The sequence below is a fragment of the Phyllostomus discolor genome, chromosome 5 (genome assembly GCF_004126475.2).
Source record: "Phyllostomus discolor isolate MPI-MPIP mPhyDis1 chromosome 5, mPhyDis1.pri.v3, whole genome shotgun sequence".
Classification (NCBI taxonomy): domain Eukaryota; kingdom Metazoa; phylum Chordata; class Mammalia; order Chiroptera; family Phyllostomidae; genus Phyllostomus; species Phyllostomus discolor.
The window spans coordinates 40,693,601-40,715,102 of record NC_040907.2 but is presented as its reverse complement, the minus strand read 5'-3'; the positions used below and the strand labels follow the sequence as shown (position 1 = coordinate 40,715,102).

Genomic DNA, 21,502 nt, shown 5'->3' with positions numbered 1-21,502 from the left:
GGAAAAGGGGAAATCAGGTTCCCCTAAATTTTTTACCCTGGACACACTGCCCATGGCATTTATTTATCTGAGTCATGTTACCTAGGTGGTGCTGGGCACTATCCTAGACACCAAAGACTCAACCATGAATAAGAATCACAACTGGTACCCTGGCTGGTATGGCTCAGTGGATTGGGCTTCATGCTGCAAAGCGAAAGGTCACCAGTTCAATTCCGGGTCAGGGCACACACCTGAGTTATGGGTTTGGTCCTCAGTTGGGGCACATATGAGAGGCAACCACTCTCACATTGATCTTTCTCTTCCTCTTTTTCCCTCCTTTCTCCTCTCTCTAAAAATAAATAGAACATTTTAAAGAAAAGAATCACAATTAGAGCACCAGACCTGCAAGTAACTACAGTGTGCTGGGTACTGTTGCGAATGCTGCTGTAAGTGAATTGTTAGATTGCAGAGTTGCGACTATACTCTAACTTGGCCTGGTGAGGCTTCGCAGGAGAGGGTGGGAGTTGGAGGTGACGGTGAAACTGGGCATTGAGAGGGAAGAGCCAGTCTGAATAAAGGAGAAATTGATCATATCTGTTCTGTACATACTAAATTTTGGTTGTTGCACAAAACTAAGATACAAGCATTCAGAAAGCAGATGGAAATGTGGGCACCATGCTCAGAAAAGCAATGGAGCTAAATATGTTGACTACATGTCATCTCAGAGAGGGTGAGATTATCAAGTGAAAAAGAGAAGACCATGGATGGAATGCCAGAGAATACCTCCATTAAAGATCTCCAAATAAAGGATGCATAAATCAGAAAAGAAGGAGAACCAATATAATCAAAGAAGCTTAAGAGTGACAACTTTCTTGAGACAGAAGTGGCAGTAGGATGTCTAGTTGTGCAGAGGGAAGAGTGAGCATGGGGAAAGGATCATTGCATGAAGCACTCCCTTAATGTCTTTATCTTCATGAGAGCATGTTCTATGGCATCAATTCTCCACAGTAACCTTTTGTTGTAGCTGTCTCATTCTTAGTGATTTTGGAACCAGATTATTCCGGGTGTGGACTGTCAAGGTTTTGGTTGCCTTTCAAATTCTTGACTTCTCATTAATCTCTTTCCTAAAAGGGGGTAAATCCTGGCACCAATTCCTCTTATTTCAGTTGGACTTGCACACACACTACCCCTGACATCTTTAACAGCCACAGGGGAAATCTGAGCTGGTATTTACTGTCCTCCCAAATTTGAGCCCAAACACACAGGTGTTGGATCATATTGGAAAGAGCACGAACTTTGGAGTCAGACAGACACATTGAATGCAGAACCCCTTCTTCCTGGTTGTATGACTTGGACAACTCATGTCACTCTCTGAGTCACAGCTTCTTTTCATCTGTAAGTTCCTAGAACCATTCCTGGCTCATGAGGTATGCCTGGTAATATTCAGCAGAGTTAGATAAGGGCTCATTTGCATCAGCTTTTCTGCCCCTGCTGCTCTTGCCTTTAACCCTGACCGAGGGAGGTTGTCAACATCCCCACTTCATGTAAATTGTGCATATCATTTGAAACCTGGCTCCAGTCCTACCTGTCCCTGAAAACTTCCTCTGAGGACCATGCTTCAAAGTCCTGTGTCTCTCCTGCAAACCCCTGGGACACTGCTCAGTGTAATATATATGCTAGTTATTCCTGGACTTACCCGGATCATGACTTCTATTGTTCCTACCTTGTTTTTCTATCATGATTTCTTGTTTCAGCTTTCAGAGGTTTATGTATTACTTCCCTGTCTTGATTATAAATTGCTCGAGGATAGAGAAAGGCCTTATAATTTATTGCACCTATAATTTATAGCTTTTCTTTTTCTAATTTTTTTTGTCTTTCAATTCTTTGGAAGACGTGGTCTAGTATGGAATGTACATTAGAATCAAAGAGAACAGGGTTTGAAATAATTGGCAATGAAATGAACATTGTGTGACATGGAAGAAGCTACCTTCAGAGTTTTAGGGTAAACTCTAAAATTGAAAAACAATAATACCCACCTCCTAGGGTTATTGATGGCATTAAACATTGCATAATTGGTGTCCAATTATAATGTCTGCCACCTCTTCCTGTGGCTCACTGAGTAGGTGTGCGACAATGAATATTGCCATTTTGTCAGGATTCCTTTAAAAGATTTGCTCTAGAATCCTTTGCATCCCTTCATCTCCCATCAAAATGCCCCATAGCCAGCCCTTCCCCATCCATCAGAATGTGTGATTCTTCCCTGGTGCTCCCTTTGCACTTGGGTGGCAACTTTATTTATTATATGTACTTCATTTTGCCTCTTATGAAACTACATTTCTTCCACTAGACTGAGGACTTTTTTAAAAGGAGTAATTCCATTTTACTCATCTCCTCAGGGAGACAACTTGGGTAGAGTGCAAAACACACAGAGATGTGGACACAAACCTAACTGGAGTGAATCCTGGATAAATCACATCACCTTGTTGGCTGTGTGAACTCTGGGCAGGTTTCCTGACCTCAGACTATCTGTTTTCTCATCTGCACAAAGTGAGGTCAAAAATACCACGTAGGGCAATAATAGGGGCTAAGTGAAAAGTAATATATGCCAGTGTTGACTGCTGTACCTGGAACCTGGTAGGTGTTTAATAAATGGTAGCCCCACACCCCAACACAATGAGAATCACATGAAAGATGCTCATAAAATATTGACTGAATTAAACTAAAAGGACCTTAATACTTATTTCTGTTTTCCTTTGATATGTTATATCCCACTATTGCTGATTATCCAAATTTGTCCCATTTTTTTTCCTGGCAATTTAGTACAGTGGTTTCAGAAGCACAAAGGTCATGCTTGTGACCATGTTGAACTCTTTAGAAGGGAGGTGCTTATTGAAATCAGCAAGGCTGTGAGGTATTCATGATTTTGTTATTTGATCAATAAGACCTGTGTACTTTTTTCTTGCTGGAAGAAAGGGGACTGAAAGAAGTTGTTTAAAAGATAATTGCCTCTTATATTTTAAAATCATTGAAAGATATGCCATTCAGAGAGATAAACTACAAAAATTAGACAGTTTGAGGTCTGAGATCTTAATGATAAAACCAGGGGAAAGATCATCTCAACCCATTTTTTTTCTCTTTTCATAGCTTTCTTAGCAGATGGGAATCTAAGGAGAGAACTGGGAATAAAGCAAGACACTCTGGGGCAGCAAACTGGGTGCAGCCATCCCCATCCTTTCCCTGTAGCAAGCATTTGGTGGCTGTCTCCCTGCCAGCCAGTAGTGGCTGAGGGACTAGATATACAGAAATTCACATCCATTGCTAATGAAAATTTTTCCAGTTACGAGTAACATAAGTCATCTTCAATGGACTTAAATACAACAGAGGGACATATAATAAGGACCCAGAGGCATTTTGCATAACTTCAGGAACGTCATGTATGAACTGAGCCTGTGGAAAGACAACCCAAGAATTTGGAATCACATCTTTTTCCTTTGCTTTTTTTTATAAGCTTGCCTTCTCTTACAGAGGCCTATGGCAGGAAAAGATAGCCCCCAGAATTCTAGAGCCTCATGTTTCAATTCTGGTGACAAGCAGAGACTGAGTCCTCTGTCTGTTTTGATTTCCAATAACAAAGGATGGGCCTCTAAGCAACACAGCTTAGACCAGGTGTCACCACCTGGTTTAGTCAAGAGGGGCCGGGGGGGGGTCATATTGTATGAACAATATGTTTATACAGTATGTATGGCCACTGTGGCGGTGCTGCTGCACAGGAAAGGGCAGTGAGCCGGGTGTTTAAGCCTGCAGGTCTGGGCGTTATCTTGAAAGGTGTCTACTCTTGATGAATGAGACAAGGTCCCAGCTCTCACACTCTCGGCAAGATGGAAATAATCAAAAAGGCAGGAAGAGGAAAAAAAAAGTGATGCTTTTATATGATGACATCATGCCAAGAAGAAGCTATGGGTTTCCAGCATCGACACAATTCAGTCTGAATTCTGGTGCTAAGTTTAAACTGGAGGGAATGAAACTCACTTTTATGCACACCTATGTGCCAGGCAGACCACTTTCCCATGTCCTTATTCCCCTCAGACTTCCAGGCAGGCCTTTTCTATTCCATATTGTAAGTACGGAATTTTCAGTGACTTCATGAAGTCTATTATACTTGTGGCAGAGCAGATGTTTGGGAGTTGTATCTCACTGCTCCTGAATCTCACATACTGTCTACACAGCTGGAATTTGAAGAACCTTGAATGAAACATGAAGTCATCGAGGTCCATTGGCCGACTCTTATCTCCATCACTGATTAGGATGACTTTCTGCCAGGAAGTGACTGCTTTCCACTCAGGTCCCTAAGCCAGAACTTGAGAGTCACACTAGTTTCCTTCCACTTTCTGTTGCTTCTGCAGACACTCTGTGAATAAAGCTGTATCTGCTCTTCCTCCAATGTCTGTTTTGATTCAGTCTATTTTTTTCTACATCTACTGCCATGATCCCCATCTCACCTGGATGAGTACAAAACTCCTTATTCAATGTTGCCCTCCTTTTGCCCCCAGAGCATTCAGGAAAATCTTTACAAAATGTGAGTCATACACCTACCCAACGCATGCTCCCCACCCCCCAGCCCGATGGCCTGTCATTGCACTTAGAACCAAATCCACACTCCTTACCTGACTTCTAAAGCAACACAAGAAGGAGCCCCACCTCCTCCTTTGCTGCCGTTCCCACCTCCTCCCCCTTGATTTCTCTGCTCTGATCACAGTTGCTTCTTTCTGCTCTGTAAGCAGGCCAGACGCATTCCCTCCTGGCATGGCTGCCCTTTTCTTGTTGTTCACATCTCCTTTCAAATGTCATTTCTACGGAAATGCTTTCATGGGCCAGCCTGTCTAAATTAATTGTTCCCCACCCTGTCCCAGTCACTCTTCATTTCATCAGACTGTTTTATCATCCTCATAACACTTATCACAACCTGAAACTATCTTGTTCATTATTTATTTACCGGCCTATTATCTTCCTTTCTCCTGTAGATCTGAAACTCTAGGCAAGGAGCGACTTCCTCTCTCTTGTTCCCAACTGGACCCTGGGACCTGGGCCAGTGCTACGTAGTAGACATTCAACACATGTCTGTGGCATGTGTGAACATTCGGCTGGTTGTGTCAGAAATCCAGGGGCGTCAGGCTGGGCTTGTGCCCTGGCATTCATTACTAGCGACGTCTGGGGGCACTTAGTCACTGTCTCTCCCAGCATACTGCACTTAAACCCTCGATCACTGAGATTTATCTCTGAGTTTAATCAAATGTAATTTATATTGAAGCCTCCTCAGTAAATAATTGATTTGCCCTCTCTGTTGTCTTCATCACAAATACTTCTTTGTACTTGAAGGAAATAATTTAATCAGTCGATAGTATACACAGCCCTCTTGTTTAGAAGGCAGATGGAAGATAAAGCATGAATCTTGCTCACACCAGAATATACCAGGACCAAAATAATCTCCCTTAAAAAATAGTCTGCAAACAAGTTGGCAGCAAAGATACCCAATTAAACCCTCTTATTTATTTATTTTTTTTTCTAATGGAGATGATCCCATGAAAGTTGTAGCTGCCACAGAAGAAAGTTCTTGGCCAACTGCAGCTGCATATGAAAATATAAACCCTTGTTCATTAATGGTTTAATTAACTTCTGTCTGGATCCAAGAGCAAGCTTTCAAATGCTGAGTGCTTGTGCACATTGGGCAGGCTCTTCAAACTCGGGTTCAGCTGTTCTCTGCTATACTGTAACCCCAGCTGGCTCACTGAGGAAATCAATTCTTCTGCTTCTCTGTCATTGCTTAGTCACCTGGCTTTCCATGGCCAGCATATCCAGAAGGGACACGATTCTTTCAAATCAGACTATCATCCCTTCATCCTCGTGTGTTTCCTTCAATGAAAGACATTGGCAGAGATTAATTTTGCATTGGTTTTCGCAAATTGCCTATTCTACACTTTTCTGGAGTGGAGGAAGGGGAGGGGGAAATAAGCCTCAACTCTGATAAGTGTAGAAAGACCCCATGTGGGTGTCCTCACAGGAAAATCCTATCTTCCTTCTGTCTTTCGAAGAAATTCTCAGTATTGCCTTCTTTACACTGTTTAATTGGAACATCTGGACTGTCCAATAATAGGGAATTGTGATACATGTTTATGATGGGATATTGTGTAGCCCTGAGAATCACATTACAAAAAAATGCCAATATGGGAGAGACTACATAAGACAGTGCCAAATAAAAGAAACAAGCTACAGACTGACAGTGTAAAAACATTGTTGAGAAGTGTGTGGTTGTGTGTGTGTACACTTAGGAAAAAGGTGAGATGAGCATGTACTCTAATACAACCCATAGGTATCCCTGGAAGGTTTTATGGGCAACTTTCCCCTTTTTATCTTGCCTGTATTTTCCAAATTTTAAGGATTGAGCACATCTCGCTTTGTAATTAGAGAAAAAAGCAGTTGTTTTTAAAGAATGGAGATAGGAAAAGTTTTTAAAATGTCTGTTATATTTTCATTTGAAAACAAGACCGTCTTCACTTGTCATCAGTTCCCAGGGCTTTGTAGATGCCTAGTATCTGCTATCATTGCATTTGCCAAAGGGAAACAAGTTGTGAACTTTAGAAAAGCAGACTTCACTAAACCTCCCACTTCTGGTGGCAGCAAGGATGCCCCTGGGTGGGTGATCACCCTGCTTGCTCCTGCAGACTCAGCTGCCCAGGAAGGCTGGCAAACACCCAACAGCTTTGCTAGGGGGCCTCTGAGTTGCATTTGTTGAGAGGGTGTTACCTCTGGATTTACTTTCTTGATCAGGCTTAGTCTCTTGGAGCATCAGTATCAGTTTTCATGATTTGAGCACTCGGGCTGCCTCTGAGCCCTGCTCTCATCTCACTTAGACCATTGCAGGCATGAACTGGCTTCATCAAGACCCTCTCTTTCAGAACACTGTCCCTCAAATGCATTGATTTTGTACTGACTTTGATCGAGTTCCTGGAAAACCAGTGGTGGAGACAGATTTGCTGTAGGAAATTTGTTTTGGGTTGTGTCCTCCAAATCAACCCCAACAGTGAGTGCAGGTGGCAGTCCTGGGCAGAGGGAGGAGTGGAACAGTGATGCAGCTGCCCCAGAGGATCCCCCGGTTCCACGAGGAGCTCTCCAGCTGCCTTTCAGAGTTGTCTCAGATAGAGGCTTGGGGCCTGGGTCTTTATATCTAAGCCCATCTAAGCAACCAGTTATTGGACGCCAGCTACAGTGGGGAGAGGGGGTGAAACTAGGGAACAGGGCCTTCAATGAGGTACCTCTCTTTGGTGGAGGGCAGTTCTCTGACATCAGTTCACCCAGGAGCCTTCCCAGGCCAGCACATTACATGCAGGGATAAGTCTTCTCCCGAAATTGGACCTGGGAGGCATATTACATGTAGCCTGTCAGTTCACAGGAAAAGGAGTAAAAACATTGTCAACATATGATACTGGCCAAGAGCCACACAGTTCTGAGCCAGTATCGTATATGCAATCATATATGGAAAGCACCCAGTTTTTTACAGTAATTCTGCAAGGTGAGCATTATTATCCTCATTTACAGAGAGATGAAGTGACTTCCTCTGAACCAAGAGGCCCCCAAGTGGCAAAGTCAGTTGAGAACCAAGGTCTCTCCTGGACTTTGTTCTTTCCCATTCACTTCCCTGCTTCCATGTTCCTTTGACTTTAGATACAATTTTCCTGTTACACTTTTTTTAAAAATTTCTTTTAGAGAAGGGAAAGGAAGGAGAGAAACATCAAGGTTGCCTCACGCGCACCCCCCTACTGGGGACCTGGCCCACAACCCAGGCATGTGCCCTCACTGGGAATTGAACCAACAACCTGTTGGTTCGCAGGCTGGTGCTTAGTCCACTGAGCCACACCAGCCAGTGCTCCTGTTGTACTTTTATATGCATCTTTCTCCTTTGACTTTCTCCATGCAGGCACTAAAACCATAGCATGACCCTACTGGTTGCAAGTGACAGAAAGAAAAGTAATGATTAGATTCAGACCTGTTCTTCCCCTGCCTTCTGCATTCCCATCTCTTAATCAGTTTCAACTTTCAGATTCTCTTCCCTAAAACTTCTTTTGGTTAATTTCATTTATTTGTAGCACACCTCACTCTGCCTTTTCATAGCTCTGTGATCTGGGGCCTGTCTTTGCCTCCTGGAGTCTGAATTTTCTCATCTACACGAGAAGGGACTAATAACACATGCCATGTTGGGTTGTTGTACAGAATCAAACATAAATGATGAAGAGCTTACATGTTGTTCAAAGCCTGTTCTGTGCTCTGCACTGTGACATCAGCATGAGATAAAGTATCATACCACACACCTAGTGTGTTACGTTACATTTCATGGCAACACACAGTGGTTTTACCCCCTTCACCCCTTGGCCACCAGGAGAAAGACACAAGCCCAGTCATACAAAGACCAGGGAAGTGAATGGTGTGTGCCATCCTGAATCCTCACAATCAGGCTGGAGAATAGAAGCCAGACTGGCTGGTCCTTGATAGCCAAGTTAGCAGGATGTACCAAGCTCCTGGGTCTCCATGGAGAGGTTCAAAAGGACTCAGCCACAGAGGATTACAGATGTCTTTACAGTCAAAACCAGGAGACTTCTGCTTTTATCCATCTTGCTGCTGCTTCCTCATCCACGATGATATGATTGGCCATTTGTCTATTATATTTGCCTCTATGTGTACAAAGTGCTGGGAGTTACAATGCCACCCACCATGGTTAATAGCACCTGAGACTTTGCCTCTGTGACTAAAATTTAAACTTGGTTTTCCAAAGTTAGAAGACACTCTGCATACGTGTTTTGGAAGAGGGGTGTTGGAAACTCTGAGTAACGAAAGTGTTCCCTACCAAATATATTTATTTAGTCAGCAGATGATTTTAAGTACTCACTGTATGCCAGGCACTGTCTAGTGTTTGGGGGATGCACAGGGAGCACAGATCGGCCCCCCAGCAGTGCACATTCCAACCAGGGGAGAGTCCCAGCCTGGCTTCCTCCTGCCTGATGTGCTCTCATGCACAGGGAGTTGTCACGAGGAGCAGGGAGCATGCCCCCAGCGTATTTGGCGTGGTCATCCCTTCTGTTTTTCTTCAGAGAAACTTGAGTGGGTGTTTGAAGGGACACTGCTGGGAAATTGTTGGTCAGAGTGACAGGCTGTGGCCGATGATCGTTGTCTTTTGTTATGAAGAGTTTATGAATGATGCCGTGTAATCTTTACGATAGATTTTTAAAATTAACATTACAAACACACAGCATGGGAAAATAACAAACAAATACTAGTACACTTTTTTCAACAGAATGACGGGAAGACCAACTATCAGAGCATAAGCATTGGGTCATCCCTATGGGGTCACCAGAGGACCCTGCCTCCCACTTCAGTGGCTCAGCCTCAGAATCATGGGCTAGGCCTCAAAATGCATATTTCCAGGCCCTCAAATTAGACTCTAGAATATTAGCACTTGGCTTTGTACAGAAAAAGGGTGCCAGTAGACTCCAGATGCCCTTCATACAGAGCTCTTTTCACAAGTACCAGTAAAGAACATTTTTATAGAAACTGTGTACATGAATCATAGGTTGAATATGATTTTAACTCTTTAATTAGTTTACCTTTTAGCAATAATGACAGCAACCATGTTCATAAAAGCACATTTTAACAGCCCCTTCAGCGTGCTGTTTCCCTTTTTCTTCTCACTACCCGGCTAGGTAATTACACCAAATCAGCATTCTCTTCTACGCAGCCAGCATACATAATTATTTGTCCATTGCAAATCAACACCTGGATAATTGCAAGTTAGAATTCTAACTAAAGTAAGTTATCTGTGCTGCTGGGCTCTGAAATCCCCCCTCCCCACTCCACACACAATCTGTTCTTAAATTGGACGACCTAACAAGTAATAAGATGCTTTCAGCAATGGACCAAATGATGTTGGACAGGCTGGAAAAAAAAACTCTCTGAAGTTTTCTTCATCAAGATGGATGGACTGGTGATTCAGACAGCTATGCAGAAGGTGGGAGGATGTCTCAGTTTGGGTGCTGTGTTAATAATTCATAAGGTGATCTCCCTATTGCCTCAGGAAAGAACATTCTGTTCCTAATTGCACCTTTATTCCCAGGCAACCACAAAAAAAAAGTCCCTAACAGCTGGGACCATTACTTCCAGTGCAGTATGACTTTGCCATGGCTAGCTTTGGGCCGCTGATGCTTAATGTGAAATATGTTATATAGGAAGAAGAAAGGCAGTAAATAGTTACTGAGTGACTGCTATGTGCCAGGTACTGTGCTGGGATCAAAACGTGTATTATCTCCTATAATCCTTCTAACTGTCCTACAGAGGGGTGCAGATAACTACAGTATCATACAGGTGGTGAGTCCAACACTCAGGAAAGTCAAATGACTTTCCCATTAGCACAAATGCACACAGGAAGTCATAAAGCTACTACAGCACCTTCCAACCCCAAAGAGCCAGGCAGCTGTGCCCGCTCAGTAGCAGTGTGGCCTTGCACCAGGGGCCCCTCTTCCCTGTGCCGCAGTCCCCTCCTCTTCCGAATGGTTGCAGCTTTATCTCCAAGGTCACTGTGAAGCTTCAGTGAGATGCTTTCTGAAAAGTGGGTGTACATGCTCATTTTCAGGTACCATCCAGCTGTTACTCTTCCTTCCTACTTCTCTCCCCTCCTGTTACAGACTGAATGTTTGTGTCCCTCCTTCTCCCAAGTTCCTATATTGAAGCCCAACCCCACACTGTGATGGTATCAGAGGTTGGGCTTTCGGAGGATAGTTAGGTATAGAGGAGGTCGTGAGGATGGGCCCCCATGGTGGGAATAATGCCCTTATAATAAGAGGAAGACAGATCAGAGCCCTCTCACGGGCTCCCTCCTTGCCACGTGAGGATATAGCCAGAGGGCAGCCATCTGCAAGTCAGGAAGCAGGGCCCTTACCCAGAACTGAATCTGCCCCATCATGATCTTGGACTTCCCAGCCTCCAGAAGTGTAAAAAATAAATGTCTATGGTATTTTGTTGCAGCAGCTGAGCTGACTAAGAGGCCTACTTAGATGTTTAACTATCTAAAACACAGACATGAGTATTCAGCTCGATAGAAGGTCTATGTTGAAGTTGACCTCTTCTGGACAGAGGCATACTGTAACTGTTAAAAGTTAAAAGAATTCTCAGCCACATCGACTACATTAGGAAAAGAAATACTCCCCTTGGCTCCTGTGTGGGTTTCTGTAGCCATGCTCATTATAACCTGTGAGGGAGAGACAAAGAGAGAGCAATCTTGGGTGTGAAATATCTTTTATTTGGCCATTAGCAGGCTTTAGCGAACAGCCTGGAGTGGGAAGCCGTTTATGACTCCAGTGGGTTCTGTGGGCTCTCTGCCTCAGGGTCATAAAAATGCTAATCACCTGCTTCCTTCAGCCTGACTCCTGATAGAGGTACTTGTTTTTGTCGAAGCTTCTGAGAGGTCACTCTCAGTGTGGGACCTCCACATTAGCAGTGCCCTCTGCTCCGAGACAGGGACATAGTGTAATTCCAGACGGCATCCTTGTGGCCTTTTTAAAACCTGGAATGCACTCAGTGCCCTGGGGACTGCCTGCCTCCATTTAAATTCAGAGGCGATTCATTTCCCAGGTTATGGAGTGAGCAGGTTGTGATGAGGTTGAGAAGAGCGCTTCTCTAATGGCATAGAGCAAAAGCAACATTAGGTGGTTGTGGGTGTGACATTTACTTTACCCCACGAGGAACTATATTCCTTGAAGACTAAGTGAACCAGGAGTATGGCATGGATTTGAAATATGGTCTGTCTGGAAGGGGTTTTTAAGTGACTCCTTATACTTCTCCACAGTGCTCCTGACTCCTGGAATCTACTAGCTTCTTTTGAATAAGTACATAAATTTATCCATTCACTTTTTAAAATTTTATTTAAATTGTTGTTGCAGCACAATTTTCTATTATTCAGCAGAGCTGGGCACTGTGAGCCTACAGGGTCAGAGGACACAGATGGCTCACTCCAGTCCTTGCCCTTGTGGAGCTCAAGTGTAGAGAAGGAGCCACACATGAAGGCCAGGGGTGCTGTGACAGATACTGTGAGAGAGTCAAATTTTAAAGATGTATCTATGGAAAACAAAGCAAAGCTAAGACAATATCTTTGTTGCATATTGTTACAGGTGATTCTCTATCACACTAGAACTAGGAAATTGCTGCAGTAATGTACAGACTTGACCACTAGAATGTAAGCTCCATGAATGCAGGGATATTTATATGTTTACGTATTCCGCTTGCTGCTGAATCTTTAGCACCTTAGAACTTATCGTAGGTACTCAATACACAGGGTCCGGCAGAAGTAATGCCTGCTTGAGTGTGTTTGGTAGGGTAATAATATGGTTGTGATAATTTATAGTTTTAATTTGAACATTTCACCTAAAATGTTATATGGTGTGCTTGAGCGTGATATTTTTATGTTACAGAATGGCATGCTTATGATTCTGTAATAAAAGATTTTGTAATAAAAAGGGGGTATTATTTGTACCAGGCCCCATATATCAAATAAGTCAATTAATGAATAAATGAATAATTAATCAACCAATCTATCAATGAGAGCCTTATGCTTCCTCAAATGTTGCTATAGTGTCTTTGAAATGTAATCCTCACACCAGACCAGGTCATCAATAGCTCACATGGCCTAAAGAACAATGTCTAAAGCAGGGGTGGCCAACCTTTTGGCATCTCTGGGCCACACTGGAAGAAGAGTTGTCTTGGGCCACACGTTAAATACATTGAGACATGTAATCACACACAAAAACATCTCATAATGTTTTATGTGAGTGTACGATTTTGCGTTGGGTCACATTCACAGCCTTCCTGGTCTGCATGCGACCCGTAGACCACAGGCTGGATACTCCTGGTCTAAAGGCTTTAGCTTGACCTCCAAAGTCCTTCATGACTCAGCCCTTGCAGCATTTGCCAGCATCACTAGAGCCATGTGCTGCAGCACTTCAATTGGCTCAGGCTCGCCCCTTACCAATCTAATAAAAATCTGTGGGGTAGTATTTTATATATTGAGTATTTTATGTTATTTTTTAATTCTCACCCAAAGATATGTTTTATTGATTTTGGAGAGAGAAAAAGGGGGGGGGAGGGGGAGAGAGAGAGAGAGAGAGAGAGAGAGAGAGAGAGAGATGTGTGAGAGAGAGAGGGAAAGAGATAAGAGAGAGAGGGAGAGAGATGTGAGAGAGAGAGAGAGGGAGAGAGATGTGAGAGAGAAACATCCATCGGTTGCTTCCCAAATGCGCCCTGACTGGGGATCAAACCCGTAACTTACGCATGTGCCCTAGCCAGGACCAAACCCACAACCTTTTGGTGTACTGGATGATGCCCCAATCAACAGAGCCACCTGGCAAGTGCTGTGGGGAAACATTTTTAATAGCTCCCAAGTAATTCTATAATTTAACTAGGGCTGAGGAACATTTAGCCTAATCCAACTACTCACTGTTCTCTAAATATCATCATACCTTTTACTCATCTGGAAAACTTTTCCCTTACTTCTCTACCTGTTGAGTCCCTACTTTCTCACCAAGCCTTCCTCAAATGTCATCTCGCCTGTGCAGCTGCTTCTAATCCTCTCCCCATCAAAAAGAAACAATTTCTCCTCCCCTCAGCTCTACATAACCTTCATAGTCCTGGTTGTATTTTGTATAGCTGTGTATGTCCCCTTCTAAATTGTGGCCTCCTCTAGACAGGAGAGGAGACACTTTTCAGTTACCTAGGTACCACAGAAAGCCAGCACAGTGCCTAGCACAAAGAACACTCTAGGGCAGAGTGGTATACAATTGATGATAATATAATTAGGATGACCACTCAATGTATTAACCAGACCACCATCATTACTTTTGAGAGTAATGAGGGTGTTAGTGATAATAGTGTCAGGACCAAAGGTGTAACCAAGGACTGTCTCAGACAAATGGGAGTTACATTCACCCCAGATACAATGGCCAACCTTGACTGAGCTCTTACGGTTTGTCAGTCACTATCCTGCATGTTGTCATTTATTTGACCTACACAATGACTCATGTGGGAACAACTGTTATTATCTGCACTTCACAGAGAAAGACACTGTGCCAGACAGGGACAGGAACTTACACAAAGCAGCATGATTAGGGCATGGGTGGGAGCGCTGGAACTGGACTCAGGTCCTCTGAATCCACAGCTCCTCTTCTGAACCATTGTGTCCTCTTGCCTCTCAGTAGGAGATCTCAGGCCTTGGAGCAAGATAGGATGAGGTTCTGTTCCCAGCTGAACTTAAAGTAACTTCATTCCCAGAATGATGACAATGCCTATTTCCAGTAACCCAGGAGAATTAGGCGAAATAAGGTATGAGAGGATCAGGCATACTGTGTGTGCTTGTGATGGCGTACTCATCCTAGGAGTAAGCCATCTGCCAGTTTCCTACAGCCCCCATGAGACATCTATTCAGACAGGTGTGACACAAAGCAAAACATGGCAAATGCTTTAAGAGAGTATCTAGTGAGGTCACCGGAGGGCCCATGCCTAATGGTTACAAGCATGACATTTTGCACAACACTTGGGTTCAAACCCAGGCTGTGGGATTTGAGTAGACATTTCTCCAGAGAAGATATGCAAATGGACAATAAGCATGTAAAGATGCTCAGTATCCATTTTCCTGAGGAATATGCAAAACAAAACCATGGTGAAATATCACTTAAGGCCCATCAGGATGGCTAGGGCAGAAGACACAGATAGTAAGGGATGTTGGCCAGAACACCCAGCAGCAAAAGGGAAACATTCCTGCTTTGCAGATGAGGTGGTATACTGGTAGAACCACTTTGGAAAAACAGTGGATAGGTCCTTAAAAAGTTAAACCTGAGCGACTATGTGACCCAACAGCTTCCCTCTTAGGTATAATAGTAAGAGTACTGAAAAGTGCACTCACATAAAAACTGACGTGCCAATGTTCATAGCAGCATTATTCATAATAGCCAAAAAATAGAAATAACCTAAATGTCCATGGATTGATGTGGTATATCCATACAGTGAAATATTATTCAGCAAAAAAAGGACTCGGAGTACTGATGGATGCTATGGCATGCAATAACCTTGAAAATGAGATGCTAAGTGAAGGAAGCCAGTCACAAAGGACCACATATTGTATGACCCTATTTACATGAACTATGATTTGCCTCCAGAATAGGTGCCTCTATAGAGACAGGAATTAGATGGGTGGCTGCCTATGTCTGGTGGATTTGGGGGGAGATCGAGAGTGATTGCTAATGAATACAGGGCTTCTTTTTACGGTGATGAAAATGTGAAACTGGCTAGTGGTGATGGTTGTATAACTCTAGGAATGTACTAAAACCACTGAATTATATATATACTTTCAAAAGGTGAATTGGATGGTATGGGAATTATGTGTCAGTAAAGCAGTTATTTAAAAAGGTAGGCTCTGCTGTTGCCATTGAGTGTTGGTGGCATCTTCTGTAACAAAGGGCTCATTACAGGCTCTAACTCAGAGAGCAGGTATAAGGATTAAATGGAAAATCGTAAGTAGAACTCTTGGCACAAGATCTGGTTTAGCGAATGCTTGATAATAGATAGTGATGATGTTAATGCTTTTGCTGAAATACATGGCCTTTCTCTTGTCCATCCTGAAGCACAGGGTCAGTGGTGCTTTCAGCAAAAGAAGCTGGAGATTCGTGATGTCTTAGGATGCATGAAAACTGACCCTCTCTTTAACACCCTTGAATAGCATGTGCCTCTGATGGTAACGACCTTATGACTCCGATATCTGTTATTTATTTCTTAACTAATATAACTGAGACCTTGCTGAAGATGTGCTCATGAAAAATTACCCTTTTAATGGTGGAGCATTTAATGAGAAACTGGATTATCTACTGCATAAGTGCCCTTCATACAAATTAGCTTGGCCCTGGGTCCTAATCTAAATTGGGCTCCCTACTTTCCTCTAAATGGCCTAATATTTTCTTATTAATCTCTGCCCTTGTTCACCTGATCTGGCTCAGGCTCTTTAGAAGCTTCCTCCTTGGGAGAGCTCTGTGCCCTGACAAATGTTTCTTAAGGCTTTCTTTTTGTGGGACTCATGGACAGTTTTCAGACATGCCTTGTCGGCCAGAAACTGGTCCATTTTTAAGCTGTTTTTCCAGTGAAGTTTTAATGCCAGTGTATTGAGTATCAGCAGCTGTGGGTCAGGTAGAAGTTGGGCCTTATAGGGAATTTGTGGAATGAGAAAAAATTAATCATAGTGGTGAAGAGAACAGTCTTAAGAAACACAGAACACAAGCAAACCACAAGCCTGGGCTTTGATCTCAGCTAGATCTGGGTTTAGGTCTCATTTAGTGAGTTTGGCCAAGTTACTTGGTCTTCAACCCCTCAATTTAGATCCTTGTCTGTAAAACCTGAATAACAGTACCCACCTCTAGGATTCTTTTCTGGGGCTAAACAATTTGGTGCATATATTCAATATATGTTTTGTACAAGACGTGATAAATGCTACCAGTTATTGTGGTTGTAATTAACTGTTGGAGGAAGTCCCAAATAGTGAAAGGGATGTTAATAGTGACATTGTGTCATGTGTCGAAGGTGTAGAGATGGTATTTATGATAGAGTAAGAAGACCTTCCCAAGAAACAGACCAAGCAAGCCCTAGGCCACTCCTACCAAACAGTACATAATAATGTAGGGAAAGGTGATCTACAGCCCCACGAACCCTGTTATTCAGCTAGATGTCTAGAGAGGAAAATGTTCTTCTCTGTGTTTGTAGCTTTAGTCTCTGACATCTGCTCTCCCTGAACCTGGGAGACTCAATTTTTACATTGAATATATTTTCTCACTAATTATTCATGTGTTATATTTGCTTTGTGGAATGTTATTCAAAGACTTGAATATACTAGGAGTCAGCAGGGATGCAGTGGGAAAAATACCACCTGGGATTTGGGGACCACAGGCCCAGACCTGCCTCTGCAGATGTTTCTCCTTTGTGCCCTCCTGCCCTCACATTGTATCTTGCATTTGCTTCTTTTACTGGGCTGACAATACTGGTGGCAGCAACTGTTTATAGAAAACTTAACGTATGAATACATGCTTCGCACATGCCATCTCATTTAAGCTACTGTTACTTTTCATGCAACAGGTAAGGAAATTGAGGTTCAGCAGATAGTTTGGTTGGTTTAGAAGTGACAGAGCCATGATTTAAAATGAGGATGTCTAACTCTAATTCTTGTACCTTCTATATACCCAGCACAACACATTTTTATTTGGATTCACAGTCACCAGAAACTTGAGCTTTGTTGGGTACAGACTGTCTCATTTGTCTGTGATCAGTGCATCTGGCACAGAGACGCTCAGTAAGCAATGAGTGAATACATCTCATGAATGTATGACTTGCATGAATGAATGCAAGTCATGTGTTGTCAATCAAAGAGTGACACAAAGTGGTTAGCTATTGCTGTTGGCTTATTTTTTTTTCTGTTTTACATATTTCCTCAAATAACTCTCAACCCCACATTACAGAAAGGCCTTAGTTTTGCACATCATATGGATAGAGTGAAATAGGCTGAATTATCACTAATGTCCTCAGCTCTAAGATTCTGACTAACGGGGGAAGGCGTGACAGAGCAAGTATCAGAAGTTCAAGTTAATGATGTTTCAGGACATGCATATCAGGAGCCTAGGGCATTCCAGGTTTTGAGAACCACGTGCACAATGCCCCAAACTTTGACTAGTTTGAGGAAAGTTTGATGAGATCAGAAATGTGAATTCCTATATAGTCATATTTTTTTCTGACTATGTGAACTTGGACAAGCTACTTGAATTCTCTGACCCTCATCTTCATCATCTGGAAAATGGATATGGCTGAGTTGCTATGAAGAATGGGGATACAGTTTGTGTAACATTTCATATGAAACACATACTCAGTTCACTGTAACTTTACTGTTCATGTTTTATGTGGTTGTGTTTGAACTTCTGTTTTATGTGTTTTATCAGAACATTATGTTAATAATTGTTGAGAAAGCTGTTGCAAGGTATAGGCACACAAGTAGTGTGGAAGTCTCTTTCTGTACACGCATGAGCTAGTGAAAGAGAGATCGTAAAACCATTTTTTTGATAATTGTCCCTGGTTCATTACTTAATACAAAGCAATTACTGTGGAGTCTCACTATGAAACAGCCCATGGAATTGGGTGTGAGTAGTGTCTTGGATCCTGGCCAAAGTCCCATTAAGTGCTAGAAATACTAAAGAACTGAGTGTTAATACTGTTCTAACAAGAATGTCAGAGGGTGATTATCATTTACTGAATATCTAGTGGGTACCAAACACTGCCCTGGGTACTTGACACCTGTTGTGTGCTTTATTTATCTTAATGCCCTGTCGGGGTTAGTAATTTTTAACTCCTTTTTTTCTGCCTTAGAAAGGAGAGGCTGAGAGAGGAGAAGAGATTTGCCTCAGGATTTAAGAGGAGAGAGCCAGAATTTGCATTCAGGAGTACTACCATGTGTTTTTGTCTTGTTTTTGTTTTCTACTTGGTCCACTGACTTGACCTTCCTAAAATAGGTGAAATAAAAGATCAAATCTCCGTGCTGTGGGCATTCAAAGCTAAGAGGCCCTGAACGCTTACATATTGGAATCCTGCTCTTCTCTGTTTTTAGGTCAGGATCGCAGCGAAGCCACTTTGATAAAGAGGTTTAAAGGTGAAGGGGTCCGGTACAAGGCCAAACTGATCGGGATTGATGAGGTGTCCGCAGCCCGGGGAGACAAGTTATGTCAAGATTCCATGATGAAGCTCAAGGTACCGTGCCAACATTTTACTTAGATATCGTGGGCTTAATATGACAGAGAAACAACTGATCACACAGTCATTATGGTAAAAAAATTTTATTTACTCGTTTATTGCTAAATTATTTACTCACTTATTGGGTCACTGATGAATCACTGTCTCTATTCATTGGAAAGATATTTCAATCTTTCAGCAAATGTTGATTAAGCACCTCCTATGTGGGAATGTTTTATTAGGCCCTGTTTTATCTTGCGATTGTCACATTGTGTACAATTGTATCTTCTTCATGCAATACCTGCAGAATTAAAAGTAAAATCATCAAATTGTATGGTCCTTGGGATTTTATTAATTTTACCACTTTATTTTTAATAAATTTTTTATATTTTACTATAGGATAAATATGGTAAAAAGATGCTATGTTAAAATAAAAGCAGATTTTGTTTATTCTTGTACTTTCATTAATGTCCTCAAACATTTTATAATAAAGGAAAAATTTTTTTTAAATTTTAATCCTCACCCGAGGACATGTTTATTGATTTTAGAGGGAGAGGGATGGAGGGAGAGGGAGAAAGAGAGGGAAACATCAATGTGACAGAAACATCATCAATCAGTTGCCTCTCATATGTGGCCTAACTGGGGAATGAACCCACAACCTAGGTATGTGCCTTGGCCAGAAATTGAACTGGCAACCTTTTGGAGTGTGGGATAATGCTTCGACCAACTGAGCAAGCCTGCCAGGGCAAGGGAAATATTTTTAAAGTAACATATATCTAGATATTGGAAGTTGGAGAAACCACAAAGAGGTTTCTTATTTTAAATGCTTTGAAGAAATCTTTTCATTGAGAAATCTAAGAAATAAATTGAAAAAGATTAATATATAAAATAAAAAATTATAATATTAAATGGCTACTAAAACCATACAAAAAGAAAATTGTTTTTCCTAGATTGTGGTCTCTGTGTAGTCTGTTTCTTTTTTTAAAAAATAGTGATATGAAATACTTTTTTAAAAATTGAAATGGTTTAGCAACAAATCTACAAAATACTTTTTTTAAAGGTTTTATTTATTTATTTTTAGAGAGTGGGGAGGGAAGAAGAAAGAGAGGGAGAGAAACATTCATGTCCAAGAGAAACACTGACTGGCTGCCTCCTGCACATGCCCCAGCCAGGAACAGAGCCCACAACCTGACCATGTGCCCCGACCAGGAATCTAACTGGTGACCTTACACTTTGTGGGATGATACTCAACCAACTGAGCCATGCTAGCCATGGTTCTACAAAATATCTTATGTGTTTAAGACATATAATTATTTTACTGATTATAGAATTCATAAAATATTCATTTAAAATATTTTGAAAATATAGAAAAGTACAAGGAGGAAAATTGAAATTATCCTCAGTCCCAACACACAAAAAAATTAGTGTTGACATTTTAGAAGTGTGTAATTTATGATCTCTCTTTGTATTGTATATATATTATATGAAATATACACATATGTAGTATACCTGGAATTACTATTTTTTAATTTATTGATTATGCTGTTACAGTTTCCCATTTTTCCCCCTTTCTTCCCCTCCACCTTGTACCCCCACTTCTACCACATTCCCCCACCTTAGTTCATGTCCATGGGTTGTGCATATAAGTTCTTTGGCTTCTCTGTTTCCTATACTATTCTTAACCTCCCCCCGTCTATCGTGTACCTACCATTTGTGCTTCTTATTTTCTGTACCTTTTCCCCCATTCTCCCCCTTCCCCCTTGCCTCTGATAACCCTCTATGTGATTTATACAATATTATATGCTACTTTTTTGTCATCTAATAATACATTATGAGCATTTTAAAAATTATCTTCAAATGGTCACTGTGTATATAGCTTGGCCAATGTAATTTTTTTTAATGTAAGAAAAAGGAATAAAAAAAAACCCTCACAATGTTGGCCAAATGCCTAAAAGGATTATATGGGACAGTATCTGCAAAACACTCTCTACATTTCCTTTCCTTTAACATTTGATTAATAACTCACAGCTGTTATTTATGTTTATACTATACAAATTTCCTCAGCAGTTTAACATGTATATCCAATGCTAAGTCTCCTAAAGTACGACTGAAGGAATCATCATTTTTAAAAGCTCTTTATTTTCTAAACTATGTATTCATTACTTTTCATTTTTTTAGCTGTCACGTAAGCAAGCTTTATTTTAATAGTTATGTACCTACAATATTATAAGGTATACTAGAAAAAGGTATAAGACACATCCAAATTGTGATTTCACAGATTATTACCATGGAAGAGGTTAATGTATCCTTTTTCTTTTTTAATAATTAAGCAACATCATGAAATTTTAGCATGGTCCAATAATGAGCCTCGACTTCCACCAAGTTCACATCAGGTTGACAAATGGAGGAGTCTGACAAGAAGAATTCTGAATTCCAGCTTTACAACTTCCGAGTGCTGCTCTGGAAAACGTGCTTTAGATGCACGGCCAGAGCGGGTATCCTCGGAAGAGCTGAGCTGTTCCACTGGGTTTATGGGGAATGAGACAACCACAGCCATCCCTCACTTCCTCATCCCCTTCCCTGCTCCAGAGCAGGACCTTGACTCACACATGAGACCAGACCAGACTGCAGGCTTACTACCAGCGGGCAGCTTGCATAGAGACCCAGAAGAGACAGAGCC

General features: G+C 41.8%; 1 protein-coding gene across 8 annotated transcripts in view; it reads left to right on the top strand.

The window, feature by feature from the left end:
* Nucleotides 1-21,502, top strand: part of DAB1 (DAB adaptor protein 1) — a 1,095,315-nt gene that overhangs the window by 934,743 nt on the left and 139,070 nt on the right. For all 8 annotated transcript variants that reach the window (XM_036026162.1, XM_028512523.1, XM_036026161.1 and 5 more), the window contains one exon: nucleotides 18,701-18,840. In XM_036026162.1, the coding sequence (XP_035882055.1) occupies nucleotides 18,701-18,840 (140 nt within the window). The remainder of the gene's footprint in view (nucleotides 1-18,700; nucleotides 18,841-21,502) is intronic.